At 37.7% G+C, this 20,311-nt stretch overlaps 1 protein-coding gene across 1 annotated transcript in view; it reads left to right on the top strand.

Moving 5' to 3' along the window:
• The window catches only part of CNBD1 (cyclic nucleotide binding domain containing 1), a 593,156-nt gene that overhangs the window by 88,087 nt on the left and 484,758 nt on the right, over window positions 1-20,311 (top strand). Inside the window, 1 exon segment of the mRNA XM_036742093.1 lies at window positions 9,255-9,393. Coding sequence (XP_036597988.1) covers window positions 9,255-9,393 — 139 coding nt within the window.

Below are 20,311 nucleotides of genomic sequence, written 5' to 3'. Positions count from 1 at the left end.
TTTGTTTAGAGTAATTTTTTACAGGTATTTGGAGGAGTTTGAGAGAGAGAACTCAAACAAGTCCCTGCTTTTAGTCTGTCATCTTGGCTCTGCCCCTCAATAAACATTTATTAAGCACTTACTAAATGCAAGGATTTGCAGCAGGCCATGGAGATAATAAAGTAAAAAAAAAATTATAGATCCTGTCCTCAGGGAGCTTATGTTTTGCTGAAATAGTTAAGAGGCATTTGCTATGATTGAAAAAAAATACTTTTTATGAAGGGAAAGTGCTGTCTGAATAAGATAGTTAACTATTACTATGTAATAGCAACATGAAGATTAGAAATAGATTAACCCAATCAATCAATGTCAACAAGCATTTACTGAATGCTTGCTATGTGTCATGTACTCTGCTAGTCAAAAGGGATAGATACAAATAATTTAAAGATAACAACTGGATTTACTGAACTTTTCTTTCTTAGGATCATAAGCATTCTCTGTATAATGAGACCCACTCTAGCTTGACTTAGACTAGAGAGGCCAATTGAAGTGAATAATAGTTCCATGGAAATAGCTATATGACTTTTCATCAGATACTTTTGTGAAGAGCAATGGGGAAATTTTAATTTCAAGTGTGCTCTACATCAGGTAGTCAGTATAGTTGATTACAGTTGAAGTATGGAGGTTAAGAGTAAGGTAAGTCACTCTGCTGTAGTATGAAATTAGAGCTCTGACATTTATTCAAGAACTCTCAAGGCCATAAATGGACATAGATACGAAACACGGTTTTTAGTCGACATAAAATAAAGATTTGTTGGATGAATGAATGGCTTAAGTAGAACTTGTTAAATAATATTGCAAGACCTTAACTTTGGACTCCATTTTATAGTAATGTTTTTACTCGGTCTATAGAAATAAATCTATAGACCAACTCCAGAAAAAAGGAACCAGTGAAATTCAGAATATTAGTAAGTGGAACATTTACTCTAATTTGCCAAGAAGATCAATAAAATCTTGTAACATCAAGAAATTTCAAAAAGGTGAACTCAAATCAAGGAGCTTTTTAAGACTATCACACTTCTTTAACCGCCATGGAACATTTTGAATATTTAAAATCTCATGAAAGATGCTATAAGGAAAATACATAAATGCCCTCTGTCCTTGATCTTTTCAAACAATTTTCCTTTCATCTGTTCACTCTGAGGACATCACATAGCTTATAGCCTTCTTCAATAGAGGCCAATCCTTTTACTCATGGAATCTCTTAAGGGTGAGAGTAGAGAAAGTTGGTATATTCTTGTTCCTTGCTTTGGTTTCCAGACCATCCCTTAGTCAATATCTCTCAATCATTTCTCTTTTTGAATTTCATGGAATCTACCAATTGTACCATACCTCTACCTTTTTCCTATGTCTGTTACTCTTATATATGGTTCTTCCATTAATTTTCTCCATGACTTCAATAGTCAGTTCACAGTTTCCCTCTCTAGCCCTTGGGGGTGGTACAATTCTAGGAAATGGTGAGGTTTAACCTAGTTTATGACTGATGTAGAATAGAGAAGAAAGTCACTAGCATTTAGAAGTTAGGAAGTTAGAGATTTGTTTGGAGGCATTGAAAACCTTCAATAATCAGACACCAGCCTACCTTTCCAGGGTAACCTCATATATCCCTCCATATAGCCTTGGCTCTAGACAGTTTGTGTGACTATTCTCTCTTACCTTTGCCAAACATGTAGTACACTCTTTTGCTTTTGCTGACATAGTATCCAATGGCTGAAGTGTCCTTTACCCTATTTTAGTCTGTTCAATTCCTACTTATCATTTAAAGTCTGTTCTAGAAAATACTGTCTCTTCTGTGTTAGTTTCCTTTCTCTATTTCTTCTTTCTCCTCACCACAAAATTGGCAATAACTTTCCCCTTATGACACAAATTTCCAATGCTTAATAAATGTTTATTGAATTGAATCATGGGCAAAAAGCAGTCTATGTTTGTATGGCATCACCTTAAATAGGATGTACATTTTAGGAGAGTAGTGATCTTTTCTTATCCGGATTTTGTGTTTTCTTCACACCTAAAACAGATTTCTGAGCATGCTAAATGTTTCTTTAATGAATGAATGAAAAGAAAAATACAACAAAGTAAAGGAGAAGTAGGAAATAGTTTTAAAGTTAAAAATGATTAAATGCTCTAACTTCATTGGTGAGTGTAGCTTAATATATGGACATTGAATTGTCCAGAACAAAAAATACATATATCTCTGAGATCTACATGATGGTGAGCTCCTCTGATGGTTGGCAGAAGGAGAAAGGTAATAGTGATTTAGGGATGGGGGAGGAAATAATTAAGGAGAAGAAGATATAATTATTCAAAGGTACCTCACAATAATCTTTTTTAAAATTAGAATTTGTTCCTGTTTTCTCTGTAAACATAATACTTTGTCTCTATTTATTTTAACTTACTATATTTGAATTCAGGCCTATTCCCACTGGCTCTCTTTCTCTCATAGTCAACACCTTTTCTTCTATTTGTTACCTCTTTCCTTAGATTGGGAACTTGATTTAATTCAGTAGTTTCCTTTTCTTTCTTTCAATTATTTACTTATATAATTCTTCACCTTTCCCCCCTCTCATTTAAGTAGTGAATTAAAATATCTCCTATTATCTCCTCTCCTTAAGCCTATTTCATTCATTAGTTTTGAAAATTTCATTTTGGCTCTTTTTCAAAAAAGGATTTCTTTCCCTCACTCTCTTCATTATCTTCCATTTCTGTCTCCTCTAGACTTTTTTTCTTTGATTCATAGTCCTCATATTTATTTAGTCCTTCTTTAGTCTTCATATTTCTCATGGAATTAAGGCTTCCTTAAGAAAAGGTAAAGGTACCTTAGTTCTTATGGGTTTTCTCTTCTAAACAATTTATAGATCTTTTAGATTCTTATAGATCTCATCCCCTGGTTCCCTTTTATCTATTGTGCCTCAGTCTTAGAAATGTCAGTTCTTGCAGGTATAGCTAGGTGCAGCATAGTAGGAATTTCCCTATGTTCTTGATAGTAGTTCATTATTAGTCATTGCCCTTCCCATGGTTATGCTCCCCACTCCCCCCTCCCCAATTTTCCAAACATCTTTCTTCCTAGGGCCATGCCCTTTTTCCACTTTTGGTTTTCAGTTTCTTTTAGGAGCTCTGATTCCCTTTTTTCTTGTGGCAGGATAAGTTTTCTAAGTACAAATCCCTGCAGTTTATACTAGTAATATCTCCATCTCCTTTTAGAGAATATGACTTTTCCTACAGTAGTGTTCATCATTGGTAGCCTTTCCAACACTGAAATAAAGGTTTCTCCCTATATTTGCCTTTGTTTCAATTACTCCTTTTGCTCCTTCATGCATTCTCCTGTAAGATCTCATCTTCCTGGGAGACTCAAGTAGTTATTTTCCTTTGTTATTAACCTTTGACTTAGGATACATCACATATTTCTCTATATCTTTCCTCGTTTCTCTCTTTGGGTGTCTTGTCCCTTTCTATAGTTTAGTTCCACAGAATCATTGATTTACTTGTAAGTGGAGTGTTGTGAAATTTAGTCCAGGATGTTTCAGGCCTGTTTCTTCACCATTACTTCTATTTGTCTTCTGCTTTCACCCTTGCCTCCTTGAGAAATATAGAAAGAAATCTCTTAATAATCTCGTTATTTGGTCTTTGTGCTTGTTCATTACACTTCTGGAATTTCTTTTTGTCAGATATTTTGAAAAACAGATAATTTTGTCAGGTCTAGTTTCCTTTCTAGAAATGCTTTGAATGCTTTTTTTAATCATTATTTATTTATTTGTTTGTTTAGTATTTTTAGCTTTCAGCATTAATTTTCACAAGAGTTTGAGTTACAAATTTTCTCCCCATTTCTACCCTCCCCCACTCCAAGATGGCATATATTCTGATTGCCCCATTCCCCAGTCAGCCCTCCCTTCTGTCACCCTACTCTCCCCCATCCCCTTTTCCCTTACTTTCTTGTAGGGCAAGATAGACTTCTATGCCCCATTGCCTGTGTATCTTATTTCCTAGTTGCGTGCAAAAACTTTTTTTTTAACATCATCTTTTAAAACTTTGAGTTCCAAATTCTCTCACCTCTTCCTTCCCCGCCCACCCTGCCTAAGAAGGCAAGCAATTCAACATAGGCCACATGTGTATCATTATGCAAAACCCTTCCACAATACTCATGTGAAAGACTAACTATATTTTGCTCCTTCCTATCCTATCCCCCTTTATCCAATTTTCTCCCTCGACCCTGTCCCTTTTCAAAAGTGTTTGCTTTGATTACCTCCTCCCCCTATTTGCCCTCCCTTTTATCATCCCCCCTTTTCATCTCCTTCCTCCATCTTTCCTGTGTGGTAAGATACCCAATTGAGTGTGCATGTTATTCTATCCTCAGGTCAAATCCAATGAGAACAAGATTCACTCATTCCCCCTCACCTGCCCCCTCTTACCTCACCAAAGAACTGCTTTTTCTTGCCACTTTTATGTGAGATAATTTACCCCACTCTATCTTTCCCTTTCTCCCTCTCTCAATATATTCCTCTCTCATCCCTTAATTTGATTTTATTTTTTTAGATATCATCCCTTCATATTCAACTCACCCGGTGCCCTCTGTCTATATATGTATATATGTATATTCCCTTCAGCTACCCTAATACTGAGGTCTCACAAATCATACACATCAACTTTCCATGTAGAAATGTAAACAGAACAGTTCAACTTCAGTAAGTCCCTTGTGATTTCTCTTTCTTGTTTACCTTTTCATGCTTCTCTTGATTCTTGTGTTTGAAAGTCAAATTTTCTATTCAGCTCTGGTCTTTTCACTGAGAAAGCTTGAAAGTCCTCTATTTTATTGAAAATCCATATTTTGCCTTGGCACATGATACTCAGTTTTGCTGGGAAAGTGATTCTTGGTTTTAATCCTAGCTGCACTGACCTCTGGAATATCATATTCTAAGCCCTTCAATCCCTTAATGTAGAAGCTGCTAGATCTTGTATTATTCTGATTGTGTTTCCACAATACTCAAATTGTTTCTTTCTGGCTGCTTGCAGTATTTTCTCCTTCATCTGGGAGCTCTGGAATTTGGTGACAATATTCCTCAGGAGTTTTCTTTTTGGGATCTTTTTGAGGAGGCGATCTGTGGATTCTTTCAATTTCTATTTTACCCTCTGGCTCTAGAATATCAGGGCAGTTCTCCTTGATAATTTCTTGAAAGATGATATCTAGGTTCTTTTTTTGATCATGGCTTTCAGGTAGTCCAATAATTTTTAAATTATCTCTCCTAGATCTATTTTCCAGGTTAGTGATTTTTCCAAGGAGATATTTCACATTGTCTTCTACTTTTTCATTCCTTTGGTTCTGTTTTATAATATATTGATTTCTCATAAAGTCACTAGCATCCACTTGCTCCAATCTAATTTTTAAGGTAGTATTTTCTTCAGTGGTCTTTTGGACCTTCTTTTCCATTTGGGTAATTCTGCCTTTGAAGGCATTCTTCTTCTCATTTGTTTTTTGGAGCTCTTTTGCCATTTGAGTTGGTCTATTTTTCAAGGTGTTGTTTTCTTCAATATTTTTTGTGTCTCCTTTAGCAAGTCATTGACTTGCTTTTCATGGTTTTCTTGCATCACTCTCATTTTTCTTCCCAATTTTTCCTCTACTTCTCTAACTTGCTTTTCCAAATCCTTTTTGAGCTCTTTCATGGCCTGAGACCAGTTCATGTTTTTCTTGGAGGCTTTTGATGTAGGCTCTTTGACTTTGTTGACTTCTTCTGGCTGTATGTTTTGGTCTTCTTTGTCACCAAAGAAAGATTCCAAAGTCTGAGTCTGAATCTGAGTCCTTTTTCGCTGCCTGGCCATGTTCTCAGCCAACTACTTGACCCTTGGGTTTTTTGTTGGGGTGTGACTGCTTGTAGAGTAGAGAGTACCTTGTTCCAAGCTTGAGGGGATGCGCTGTTGTTTTCAAAGCTATTTCTGTACAGCAAGCTCTGCCACACCAGTGCTCCTCCTCCCCCAAGAACCACCAACCAGACTGAGACTCAGATCTTTAGCAGGCTCAGCACTCCAGCTCTGATAGGCCACTTAATTCCTCCCACCAGGTAGGCCTGGGCCTGGAAGCAACCTATAGTTCTGCAGCTGTACCTCCCCTGCTGCCCCCAGGGTGGTGGCCAAATTGTGAACTCCTTCACTCTGTCCCAGCAGCTTTTCCCACTAACCTTCTCTGTTGTCCTTGGTGTTTGTGTGTTGAGAAGTCTGGTAACTGCCACAGTCCACTGATTCAGGGAGCTAGGGCCTGTTCTGCCTGGCTCCTGTCCTGGTTGGTCCGGGCGCAGCCCATGCTGGGCTCTATTCCACTCCACTCCCAGCCCTGTGTGCCATAGACCTTACCCAGTGACCATTCAGGCTGTCCTGGGCTAGAGCCCTGTTTCCCTCTGCTATTTTGTGGGTTCTGCAGTTCTAGAGTTTGTTCAGAGCCATTTTTTATAGGTGTTTGGAGGGTCCTGGGGGAGAGCCCTAGGCAAATCCCTACTTTCCAGCTGCCATTTTGGCTGTGCCCTGAGTGCTTCTTTCATACTGAAGGTCCTTTAAAATTTTTTTTTCATTAATGGCTAGGCTCAAGTTTTTGGGGTAGGTTATCTTAAACTGCATCTTGATCTCCCTTCTTCTTCAGAACATGTTATGCTACTCCCTCCTATGATTTCTGGTAGGTGCAAAGCAGGGTTGTATTATTTAGTTTCCATTCTTTTGTATTTGAAGGATTGTCTCCCGGTAGCTTCCAAAATTTGTTATTGTTCAGTGTAATTGTTTAATTTAACCACTATATGTCTTAAGGTTTATAGCATAGAGTATTTTCCTTTCTGGAAGTGATCTATAGATTATTTCTATTCACTCTTTGTTTCCTATGTTCAGAAATCTGAGCCGCTTTCTTGCATTATTTCTGTCTGGTATGATGCTGTCCATGTATTTTGACTCACTATGTTCTTCTGGAAAACCTATAAACCTTAAATTATTTCCATGCATCCAGTCTTTCTGACCTATTTGTTTTGCTTTTATAGTGATCATGTTTTCCTTAAATATTATTCCTTTTTGCTTCTCTTTTTCTAGATTATCCTTCATGTCCTCCATACTTACATAGCCAATCACCTAGTACCTCTTTTATTTCTTTGTTGAGAATTGCCATCATCAATTCAAGTTTGTCTATTTTGCCAACTATTTCTGCTGTGCAGGACATAAATTCTGCTTTCATAATCCTCATTTCTCTTTTAAACCATTCAGCAACATTCTGCTTTATTTCTGTCCTCTTTTGGGGATCCATAGGGTCCTCTGAATCATCAGGTATTGATTCATTTTCCTTTGTCTTGCAATATTTATTCAGAGATGCCTGGAATCTTAGCTAATCTTGAGGCCACATCCGCTTCTATTTTTAACATCTTCCCTGGCCATTTATCTGCTTACGCTTAAGGTCTTCAGCTGAGTTTTCTTCCACTTGAGATTTTTGATAATTTCAATCTTTCCCCTTAGTTTCCTTTTATTCCTCACTCTATTATTCCTTCCCCTTCACAACAGTTTCCCTGGTGGCTGGATTTCAAACTCATCTTGGTTTCCTCCCATTCTGGGAAAGTCCTGTTTTACCATGCTTAGTTTCTGCCTCCAATGACTTCTGAGGGGACAGTGCTGCCTCCAGCTGGATGCTAGGTTGTTTTCCTAAGGCGTATGGAGTACCATACAGCCACACATTTCTCCTGCCCTAGTTCCTTCTGTTCCTCAGTTCTGTGGCTAAGACAGAGGGGTGAAGTGTTGCTGTCCAGGCCAGAGTAAGATTAAGCTTTTTGGTTTTACTGACATCGGGAGAAGAGAGGGCAGAGTTGTGTTCTGTTCCAAGACTGTAGGTTAGTTTGTGCAACCCTACTTATATAGTGGGCAGTCAGGGAAGGATTTCTGAGTGAGAAAGTTAGGGGGTTAGGGATTAGTCTTCTCTTGCTGTTAGTTCACTAAATTGTTACCTCAGTGGGGCTCTTGATGTGTTAGCCGCAGAGACTGTTGAAATTACTTTGTCTTTTGTGTATAATTCTTGTTTTAGAGAGGTTTGAGATGTCATGAAGATTGGAAAAAAAATCTAGTTCTATATATTGTTGATTACATGACCTGGAAGTCCAAGATAATTAGTTTTTATTGGCTGTGTGCTTCGGATAACTCAAACTTTATTGTAATTATTTTCTTAAGTATTCACCATAAAATGGCTAATCTCTATTTGTCAGAGTTTATATTTTTCTCCCAGTTTTTAAAGACAGATAGAAACATGTTATGGAGGAAACAACAGTTGGATATGGTATCATTAGACCTGAGTTCAAGTCCCCCCTCTGACATTCACTGTCGTATGATTATGGATAAATGGCATTCTACTCCTCTGAGCCTCAGTTTCTTCACTAATAAAATGCTATACTTACCCCACAGAAATGTCCTCACCAAAATGCTTTGTGAACTTTAATGTAAATTACTGTTATTTATTTCTTTTACTGTATGAGCACTTAATTGGGAAGAAAATCCTAAGGGAATTGAATCAGAGTATTCTTCCAATCATCTATACTTTAAAATTATTTAAAGGAAGTTGAAATGGGTTCATCTAATCATAGCCTCCTCTATATTTAAGGTCAGTATATTTCAAAATATTGTGGATTCTTGACATTAAATTGTAAAATGTAGGTTCTGTATGAGAATTAATGATTTCTAAATTGCCTCTAAACCATTGGAAAAAGAAACCATTATTAAAATGCCAGAACATCTAAGAAAGAGCCGCACATAGGAAGCTAACCACTAATTCCTATAGTTGGGAGCAAAAAACAGTGTGTATATATGGAACCTTGGAGTCAGGAAGAATTCAAATCTGGCCTGAGACTTACTAGCTGTGTGACCCTGGGCAAGTCACTTAACCTCATTTGCCTCAGTTCCTCATATGTAAAATAAGCTAGAGAAGAAAATGGAAAACCACTGTTGTATCTTTGCCAAGAAAACCCTAAATTAGTTCACAAAGAATCAGATGTGACTGAAATGACTCAAGAACAATGACATATGTTGAGTGTCCTAAAAGCCTTAGTGCAGTTTACATATGTAAGCTTTAATGTGCATATTTTATATGCATATGAAATCTATATATATATAATTAAATCTTATATATGTGTCTATGTGTATAACTTATCCCTGGTTATAAAGTTATTATTATCTGAACAGGACTTGAAAATACTACTTTGTTTTCTTGTTTAGAGTATCCCTTGTTTGTCCCATGAATGAAGACCTTCACAATATTGGCATTTACGTTAGAGACATTCATGGCCAGACATCTGTAGAGCTTGCACTACAGTTCAAGGACAAGTTGGAAGAATTCATTAATGTCTTGAAGAAATTGTAAGTGCGAACATTTTGCTTTTTATTTAAGACTGACATCTATTTATTGGATAATCTGGAGTGACACTGACAACCTTCTTGCAGAACCTGGCAGTGCCAATGATTTTTGATGGGCTTGGAATAGTGATGATTTAATTTTTATTGTGTATAGAATTTGTGTGCATAGAATTTTAGGATGTACCAGAAAAAATGAAGAGCATATTATTTAAAACAATGCAGCTACAGAGTATTATATCTATATCTATATATCTATATCTTAAGGAGTTTAGAGGTATGTATGAATTACTCTAATCTGCTATCCATTTAGAAAAATCGAAATCATGATTGCTTTACTTCTTGAGAATGTATGGCTATGATATAACTAACCTCCAAATCTTAAGAGATAATTAAAGGATGAGGGGTGCCATTGCTTTCCTTCTTGACTCCCATCCATTATTCCTAAATCTTTTAAATCTATAGATTTCTTTAAGTTTAATTTCTATAAAGTTGTTTGGGCTAGGATTAGAGCATAGCTGGTTCATTGGAAGAGTTATAGACCCAAGTGGGCAGAGTCTTGCAAAACTTGTTGCAAAACTTGTACTGTGAATAAAACAAGGTTCTGGGAGAAAGGCCCAAAGTGGAAAAATAGTTAGGTCAGGACTGAGAATTGGGCCAAAGGAAAACTGTGATCTTAGAATTGAGGTTGGGTCTGGAACTGAAAATATAAGCAAGAATGAGAATGAGAGGAGCATTCTTACTGAGACTGGAACTGTGGCCAAAGGGAGAACTATGACTGAATGTGTTGTCAGAGGTATTCTGGAGTTTTAAATCATTACACATAAATTGATATAATTTATTTTCAAAAGGCAGTGTAATAAATTCCATTCAAGATCCTATGAGGGAATTTAAATTTTTATGGAATCTCTCAAGACCGTGTTGTATTAAAATGGGGAAAAAAAGGAAAATGTTTTTCTACAAAAACAAAACATGGTTTTCTCAAAAAGAAATGATAAGACCTGGGGATGAATTAGAGGCCTGAAATGTTTGCTTATTTTTTATCTGGTACAAAAATGGAGCAAAAAAAATATCATGGGACCATGGAAAAGATTAGGAAGAAAAGAGAAGTCTAGAGAAAGAAATCTTTCCCCCCTTGTATAGAACAAGTAGCTAAGAAGGTAGAATTGACTATCCAAAGGAGGTATCAAAAAGGATTGTGAGATTTAGTTCTGACAAGAGCCTTTGAGATAATCTATTCCAGACCAGAACTCTTTGATAGACTAGGAATTTAATGACTAGAGGGTTGAAGGAACTTACCCAAAGTCTCACAATGATGGAAGAACTAGAACCAGGACTAAGTGTCTGGTTTGCTGGAATCCATGTCTTACTATGAATTCGTTTACTTTGAAATTTGTGAGGCAGCTAGGTGGTATAGTCATCCATATGGGACTGCGACCCATAGTTTAAGAAGTGCAGAAGGGGTGGTGAGTGGAAAAAGTTTAAGAAGCCCTGGACTATAGTGGATAGTGTGATGTATAAAAAGTTTGAGAAACATAATTTCTGAGTAATTAATCATTTTATTAATAATTCCAGCATTTTGTTAATAAAAGGAATGGTCATTTGGTCATCTCTCTCAGACCAAAGACAATCATGGCAGCAGGCTCATGGCTTGTATGCTCTTCAAAAAGTGAGTGTACTAGAGGGTGGCAGTCAATTCTGATTGGTTAACAATTAATGATAGGCAGACCTATTCTAATGAGGGGCTGGGAGAGTGACATCTTGTCTCTCTTAGACAAAGGGACTACCTCTACCCAGACCACCCACAGTCTTGGACAACCTAGACAGAGGATCTACTGTGCTCAAATTACCTTGAGTGGAACAGATTGGGCAGGAATTCATTTTCCCATTAGAAGTCTGATCTAGTTGGATGGAATAGCAATACCTAGAATGAGGAGAATATTAATCCTATCTTCCATCAGCCCTGTCCTCGAGACTGTGTTTCTGAGACGGAAATAGCACAGGGAAAACAGGCTTGGGTGTCCTTAATTTTAATAATTGACTGTTAAGATGAGAGAGAAATAATCATTTCTCTCAATAGAGTACTAAACTTGGAGTCAGAGGGATCCAAATGCAAATCCTGCTCCAGACATTTTACTCATTTTGTAATCTCATGTAAATCAATTTACCATTCTCAATCTTAGTTTCCTCTTCTGCAAATTAGAAATAACAATGGCATTTTCCGTACAAGGTTTTTGTGAGGGTTTAAATGAGATTTTATATATGTATATATATATACACACATATGTATATGTATGAATACATATATATGCATATAATTTTAGATAACTAGATAAATGTTAGCTATTGTTAAAACGATCTAAACTTAGGTCAATAGCAACCTAAGAAGGAAAGTTTTCAAGGTAGGAGAAGGAAGGAGAGATAGTTTTGGGCTATCAGATACTTCAGAGGGTGGTGCTAGATGGCCTCTGGGGTTTGTTGCCACTTTGAGATTCTGTGAAGCCAATCTTTATAGTCTCCTGAAGGGGAGCTTTGATTGGTTTTATATTTTTACACACGTGGGTCATGTTCTGCTTTAAGAATTTAGATACGGCATCTAGTATAGGATTTTAAAAATATTTTAAGGGAATAACATGGGTAAAATAGTAAGCCTGGGGGCAAGAGAAAAAGTTCTATTCTTACCTTATTTGATCTCTGACTTGATTCAAAGTCCTGGACAAATAATCTCATTTTGGAGCCTTGTTTTTTCCTTTGTAACAACTGGATAAAATTAAACCAACTTTTGAAAATATATCAAGCAGCTTTGGTAGAAATTTTTTAAAACACTTGGAATATTTTCTTTAAAAGTGATATTGAGGTATGTGGGCTGGGGTGGAGAGGGTGGGCCGAGGAGATGACCTAAGAAATGAGCTAAGGAAATTCTCAGTTTGAGCTGTCAGCGCCAAGTGCGGTGATACGTTCTCTTGCCTTCTTCATCTGCCAATTTCACATCCTCTGAGAAAATCAGCAAGGATTTTATTTATTTTTTCTCTCCCAATTAAAGATTTTCCCTTCAAAGGGACCATGCATCTGAAGATCATTATGTTTCAGTAGAGCAATGATGCAAAGCCTCTTCCTAGGAAAGAGTCAAAGGAATTGCTCCCTGGAAGAACATCAGGAATTTTGTCATTTAGGCTTGTGCTGTTTGAAATCCCAGAGTGTCATGCCTCTTGAACCACTTTGCTCTGGTGAGATGCTGTTTAAGGAGAGAAATTACAGGTTCAAACTATCAGAAGAGAAATAGATTCTGGTTTGAGTATGAGGTTTCTATTTTGTTCCTGATTGTTCCTATATTGTGCTATAGAAATACAGATGTTGTGTCATTTCAGTTCTGTCTAACTCTTCAGAACCCCATTTGGGGTTTTCTTGGCAAATATGCTAGAGTGGTTTGCCATTTCCTTTTCCAGCTCATTTCTCAGTTGAGACAGAGTTAAGTGACTTGCCCAGGGTCACACAGCTAATAAAGGTCTGAGGCCAGATTTGAGTTCATGAAAATGAGTCTTCCTGGTTCCAAACCCAGTGTTCTTCCTACTGTGCCACCTAACTTCCCCTTCATACAGATATAGCTGTAAAATAGAGTGTCTCGTCCTCCAGCAGAGGTGCCAGAATTAACATAGGTTAATTAATATGGAATGATGTTCTAGCTGATACTTATATATGTCAGAGTGGGGAATAAGACTGTATTGTGCCATATGTGTGTGACTGCCTAAATATGATAAGCTGGTGATAAAGAGAATAGTCCTTAGGTTTGCCAGTGATGCAATTAAAGCAAGCTCCACTCTCTGTGAATAGGAACTTGGAAAACATACAGGGGACATAGTTTTGATAAATAGCGCTAGAGTATTCAACAAACTCCAGTGGATTCCTATAGGTTCCAGAAGCAAATACAAAATGCTGTGTTTGGTCCTTCACAATCTAGCCCCCCCCCGCCCTGCCCATTTTTCCAGCCTTCCTATACCTTATTCCTTAAAACATAGTCTTCCATCCAGTAACTCAGGCCTCCAGGCTGTTCCAGGATACTCCATCTCTCAGTTCTGGGCATTTTCTTTGACTGTCCCCCAATGCCTGGAAAGCTTTGCCTTCTCTGCTCTGACTACTGACCTCCCTGGTTTCCTTTAAGTCCCAAATAAAATCCCACCTATTAGAGGAAGCCTTCCCCAAGCCCTCTTAATTTCAGTGCCTTCCTTCTTTTAATTATTTCCCATTTATCTTATATATAGCTTGCTTTGCATATATTTGTTTGCATGTTGTCTTCCCCCATTAGATCATAAGCTCTTTTAGGCTAAGGACTATCTTTTGCCTCTTTTTGTATCCCCAGCATTTGGCACAGTGCCTGGTACGACATAGTAGGCATTTAATAAATGTCGATTGATTAACTAGATTCCATATTAGACCACCATCATTGCTTATTACCTACAAAGGTAGACACTGTATAGGGAGACAAACATTAGCCACTCAGACTACGTGACCCATCCATGTGAACACAATGAATCAAAATAAAATGAACTAACATTTATTAAGCACCCATGCAGTGAATAACCATACTTATTATATTCCAGGAACTGGACTGAGTGCTAGGGATACAAAAAAGTCAAAAGACAGTCCCTGTTCTCAAGGGCCTCACAGTCTAATGAGGAAGACAAAATGTAAACAACTGTGTCCAAACAAGCTATATACAGAATCAATTGGAAATAATTGACAGAGGGAAGGTGCTAGAATTAAGGCAGCTTGGGAAAGGCTTCCTGTAAAAGGGTATTTTAGCTGGGATTTGAAAAAGGTAGCAGAGCCAGTGGGTGGAGATGAGGAAGGAGAGGGTTAGAAGCATGGAAGATAGCCAGAGAAAAACATATCTGGAGTCCAGAGTTGTCGTGTTTTGTTCATGGAGAGCAAGGAGGCCTGTATCACTGGATTGAAGAATGTTAGGAAAGTAAGGTGTGGTAAGACCTTTAGGAAGATTACTTTTATAGCTGAATGTAGGATAGGCTACAGTGGACAGAGCCTTGGGATAGAGAGACCTATCAGCAGGCCATTGCAATAATCCAGGAATGAGGTGATGAAAGCCATACCCACTAAATGAAAGCCACAAAAAGAAGCAGTGGGGATGCAAAGCAAAACAGTCCCTGTCTTACATTCCATGAGAAGGATACAACACATACACATAGACATAAATACAAAGTAGTTGGAGGAAGTCAAAACCATTAACATCATGATGGTGGGGGGACAAGGAAATCTTCATGGCGGGAATGGCACCTTAACTGAACCTTATAACAAGGTAAGGATTGGGAAAGGTAGAGATGAGGGAAAATGATTTCATTTCCCACGAGGGTGAGCTATTATATAGATGGATGGAGGCAGGAAATTGAATTCCAAAGAAGGCTCAAGTATACGAGGTGATTTATTTGAAGTGAAATTTTAAAGGAGGTCCTATCTAGATTGAGGAGGACTTTAAGTGCTAAAACAAAGGAGTTTGAATTTTATCATAGAGACTATAGGGAACCACTAAAGTACAAATTAGAGAGAGGAGAATCTAAATGCAGGGATGCTCTGATCAAGTAGCACACAGCCCGACCCCCTATTAAATTAATGCCTGTGGTTCCTTAATTCTGCTAGGTGGCACAGTAGATAGAGTGTGGGACTTGGAGTCAGTAAGATTCCTCTTCCTGAATTCAAATGCGGTCCCAGATACTTTACTAGCTGTGTGACCCTGGGCAAGTCACTTAATTCTGTTTGTCTCAGTTCCCTCATCTATAGAAATAGCTAGACAAGAAAATGCCAAACGACTCCAGTATTTTTGCCAAGAAAACACCAGATGAGGTCATGAAGAGTTGGACACAACTGAAAATGACTAAACAGTAACAACAACCATGTTCCAGAATATCATTAGGACCAAAAATAAACTCCTACCATTTAAAGTGCTCATGACCTGGCCCCTGCTCACATTTCTGGGCTTCTTAAACATTACTTCCTTCCACACGCTCTGTTGTTCCAAAGATGCTCCAGCTTCCCCATCTTTGGGCCTTTAGTAGCCAGTGACTTTCTTCCATGCCTGAAATGTTCTCACTCCTCACCTTTGCCTCTGGGAATCTCTAGATTCTTTCTAAGAACTATGTTCTATATAATACCTTTTCTGATCCCCAGGTTACTAGTACTTCTCCAAACTATTTTATATTCATTTTCTAAAGAGACATACATACACACACACACACACACACACACACACACACATATATATACACACACATACATACATGCATATATATGTGTATGTGTATATGTATGTATGTGTATATATATATATTTAAACATATACCTTTTCCTTCCCCTATAATCTAAGCTCATTGAAGGCTGGAACTTTAACTTTTGTGTATGTAACCTCAGTGGTTAGCACAGGGGCATGTCACAAAGTAAACAGTCAATAAATGCTTGCTAATTGATTAATTGACTGACAGAGGTCAATGAGGATCAGATCTAGTCCCGACCCATAATTTAAAAAGTGCTGAAGGGGTCGAGGGTTGAAAAGTTTAAGGAGCCCTGATCTCTAGTGGTGGTCTTTTGAGTAGAGAGAGATGATAGATGATAGATGACAAGTGATGGGTGATAGGTGATAGAAGAAAGAAAAATATCTCTTCTGCGCTTTTAGACTACTCCTCTCCAAAATGGCCCCACCTGCTTACAGTTGTTAGCATGAACCCAAAAAATTCAACAAGCATTTCTATTGTGCTTCTTATGCTCATTCTGCGAGGGGCCGAGATTACCAAAAAAAAAAAAAACAAACAAAACAGGTGTGTTGTAAGGTAGGACTGATTGTATCACCACTAGAAATATTCCTCAAGCAAAACTAAAGCTGAGGAAGAGTAGGGCTGTGGATAGTTTTGGCTCCATTTCCAAATGAAAATAGCACCCCTTGGTGCAGGGGATTGTTTTGGTATCTGAGTGTAAAGAGGGACGCACGATCTCATAACAAGGGCAGAGACCAGCTTTTTCTTAAGAAACAAAATGCAGTTCCCTATTTGTTCAAGCCAAGATGAATGAAGACAAAATAACAGAAGTGGACCACTTGTTATATCAAACTCACGATTCAATAGGCCACAAATCATCCATGATATTTGCAAACCACAGCTTTGTCACTGAGTAAATAACAGCACTAAAAACGTGAGTACATTTTCACCTTCCTGTTCTGCATGGGGAAAAACAAACAAACCTGGATTTTAAAAGAAATTGTACAAAACATGAGCTACAGATACCTTAGGTCTTTATAAATGATTATTTATATTATAGAATTATTTCATGAACAATTACATTACAGAAATCATCAAAGAAATGAACACTATGCTATGAGATATCTAAATGTTACAAAGGGATAGAAGTATTCATCAAATGTTGTACATATTCCAATTTTCATGACACAATAAAACAAAAAAATCTTTGAAATAATTCCCACAACATTCCCTGTTAAAGTGATCACCAAAAGGTACCACAGAGGTGGAGAATCCATGTTTCATACTAGAAAAGGTTGCTCATCTCTGCAATTACATTTTTTCCATGTGTAGATATTTAAAGGAATTTTTTGGGAAAAGCAATAATAGCTGCCGTCAAAACTAATATTAGGATGTTTTTTTTAACACAACCATTATACATTAAATGAATCTTAATTATGATACTCTATAGACCATGGTTGCTTTATCTCAGATGTGTAGGGTTGGAGATCCATCCTGAATAATTAGGGACATCAGGCTCAATATCAGACCTCTTGGGATGGAGCCACCTGGGAAGTTTTGGTCGTTTCTATATCGAATGGGGTCTTCTAGGGCCAATTTCATTAGTTGCTTCCTGGGATCATTTTGGATCAAACAGTAAAATGTTAGGCAAGTTCTGCAAGACTGGAAAATGCTTTTATACTTTCCACAAATGTTGTTTAACTTGTCATTTGTTATTGTCTAAATTATGTTAGCGACAAAGTTACTAATCAGGAGAAGTTTGAGTTAAGAGACTAATGTATTATCAGCAGTCCTTTTCATGCTACCTGCATCCGCCCTTTTGCCTTCTGACTATGGAAGCTGCGTGCAGTCGTGATTTGAGAACTGACCTTTTGACTTTTCAGCCTACATGGTGCTTAGGCTCCAAATGAGCCCTTCCATCTGGGCTTGCTGTGCAGTGAGTTGGTCTATCAGTATGTGGTTCGATGTTTTTATTTTCATTATTTTTTTCTTTGACCTTTATCAGCAGTTTCATGACCTACAAAGTATAATTGGACACAATTTCTTTTCCACAGTCTTTCACTCCCTAACCTTATAGGTTAGGTATACAGGTGTGTTCCTATTGGGAAATCATGTGGGACCATAGACAAACAAAAAAGTGAGAGGAGAGACAGACAGACACACAGAGAGAAACAGAAAGAGAGAGAGAGAGAGAGAGAGAGAGAGAGAGAGAGAGAGAGAGAGAGAGAGAGAGAGAGAGAGATACACATACACATACACATACACATAGAGATACAGGTATGTTCCTATTGGGAAATCTTGTGGGACCATGGACAAACAAAAAAAACTGAGAGGAGAAGAGAGGAGAGGAAAAGAAAAGGAGAGGAGAAGGAGAGAGAGAGAGAGAGAGAGAGAGAGAGAGAGAGAGAGAGAGAAGAAGGAGGAGGAGGAGGAGGAGGAGGAGGAGGAGGAGGAGGAGGAGGAGGAGGAGGAGGAGGAAAATCAAGCAAGCAAGGAAGAAGGGTAGGAAAAAAGATAAAGTCAAATGAGAGAGAATAAAAAAATTTAGCACCCCTTATTCTAGAGATTTTTCCTAAAGGACATAGGACATGAGTTTTCTATGTCTAAGCTTCAGGACATAATAAAATGGATGAAATAATAAGGAAATTATTTTGTGAATAATATTTGTCTCATTTAACTTTTTAGCAATCATAAGACCGTAAGATTTTAAGCTATAAGAGGCCTTAAGCATCATCTGGTCTAAACCACTCATCTTACAGATGAGGAAACTGAGGCCCCCAAAGCCACAAGGATTTGCTCAAAGTGCCCCATAGGTAATAAGCAGCCATGATCTGAACCCTAGGCCTTTCAACTTTAAATCCAGTGTCTTTTCCATCACACCATAAAATATTTTGAAATGCTGATTAAGATACACTTGTATCAGCAAGGTGCCTACTACATATTTTATGTGACCATGAATGATGTAATTGTGTCCCTAGTTACTTAGTATAGGATTCAACCAGAGGGCTCAGGGACAGGTATTCTAGCTAGTTACTCTTTATATAGCAAAATAAATGACTCTGTCTAGATAAAATGGTAGGATTTAGCTGATATCTGCTGATTTTCCCCTGTTATTGAATGATGATGTCCTTGAAAAGAGGCGTGGACTATCGCTAAAAGAACCTGATGAAGCACAGGCATGGCACAAAAGCACAGGTTCCCCCTCAGCTCCAAACTCAGAAATGTGGTAGAAGGCAACATAAAGAAGAAAGAAGTAATCCTGAAAAGGGAAAGGGCATTTTGCCTTTCTTTCCCTCGTAGTGACATTATAAGGTAATGGATAGCATTGACCTTTGGGCTAGAGCTACAACATTTGATGAAATGGAGGTTCAAGGCCAAAAGCTTATGGAAGGAGAGATCACCTTTTCTGTTTGTCAAGGGTATTTGTGACCTTTTACTTGATTGGAAACCATTAGAAAGACTGGAAAAGGTATGAACATTATGGAAGAGGTATGCACTCTCTATCTCTGGACTAGCAGCTTTGGGAATTGGTAGGTTTTTCTCCAGGGGGTCACTTCTTTGAAAGGAGGACCCTTTTTTGGCCCTATGTGGATGCTACTGTGGTCTGATAATTGGCTAAAACACTGGGATGAAAATTCTTTTTAGGCTCTAAATCAATCAATAAGCGCTCTTTTAGTGCTCAGCATTGTACTGGGAATACAAATATAAAAGTTTGACAGGCCATACCTTCTAGCATCTTTCATTCTTTCTATTAGGAAATATCACATATTTCAAGATAAATGGATACCAGATATATACATGTGAATATGTGACCATGTGTGAGTAAACATATACTCAGTCAGTAAAGTGACTGACAACCAAGAGAATTAGGGAAGTCTTCTTGAAGGATGTGATCCTTGAGCTAAATTTGGAAGGGAAATAGGGCTTCCAAGTTGTCTTTTTTCTTATGACAATTTCGAGTTATGGCTGTTCCTATATTTCTGTTTCACTGAGACTTTTTAACTTGATGTCTTGTTTGGAACCAGGGACCTCTCTAGATATTCTTCTAGGCATTCAAGAAGTCCATCTGAAAAACTGTGATTGCCTTCTGTCCCTTTGGCATGCTTAGTCTATGATTTTTTTCGTATTGGACCTTTGGTTTCATAAACATAGAAACTTCTCAGGGAGGAACTTCCTTTTTCACTTTAGCTCTTCTTGTTAACTGACAGTCTCAGAGAGCTTGCTGAGGAATGGAAAGGTTAATTCATTTAACCAAGGCCACACAGCTAATATGTGTTAGAGACAAGATTGGAACCTTCCTGACTCTGAGGCTGGGCCCCATCCACTAGGCCATGCTTTTTTCCCTTATATGACTACATAGTTACCATTTTTATATTAAAGGTCAATTTCTACATATAAGGAATTATTTTGCAGATTAGTGTATCATTTTTGAGCTAAAACTCCTCCCTCCCTGACAGTCATGAACTGCCGATTTGTATTTCAGTCTTGTGTCTTTGATAAATTATAAATCCTGTTTCAAAGAGTAATATGTATGCTTAAAATTTATAGGAGATGAAATGGCCCTGTCTTTTCTGATAAATCATAACTTACTGAGACTTGTCATAGTCAGCACTTAAAAGATCCCAGACTTTAAAGATGCAGCCTACTGGAAAATTTGGGGAAATCCC

Source organism: Trichosurus vulpecula, chromosome 1 (genome assembly GCF_011100635.1).
Source record: "Trichosurus vulpecula isolate mTriVul1 chromosome 1, mTriVul1.pri, whole genome shotgun sequence".
Classification (NCBI taxonomy): domain Eukaryota; kingdom Metazoa; phylum Chordata; class Mammalia; order Diprotodontia; family Phalangeridae; genus Trichosurus; species Trichosurus vulpecula.
This window is presented reverse-complemented; position numbering and strand designations above follow the sequence as displayed.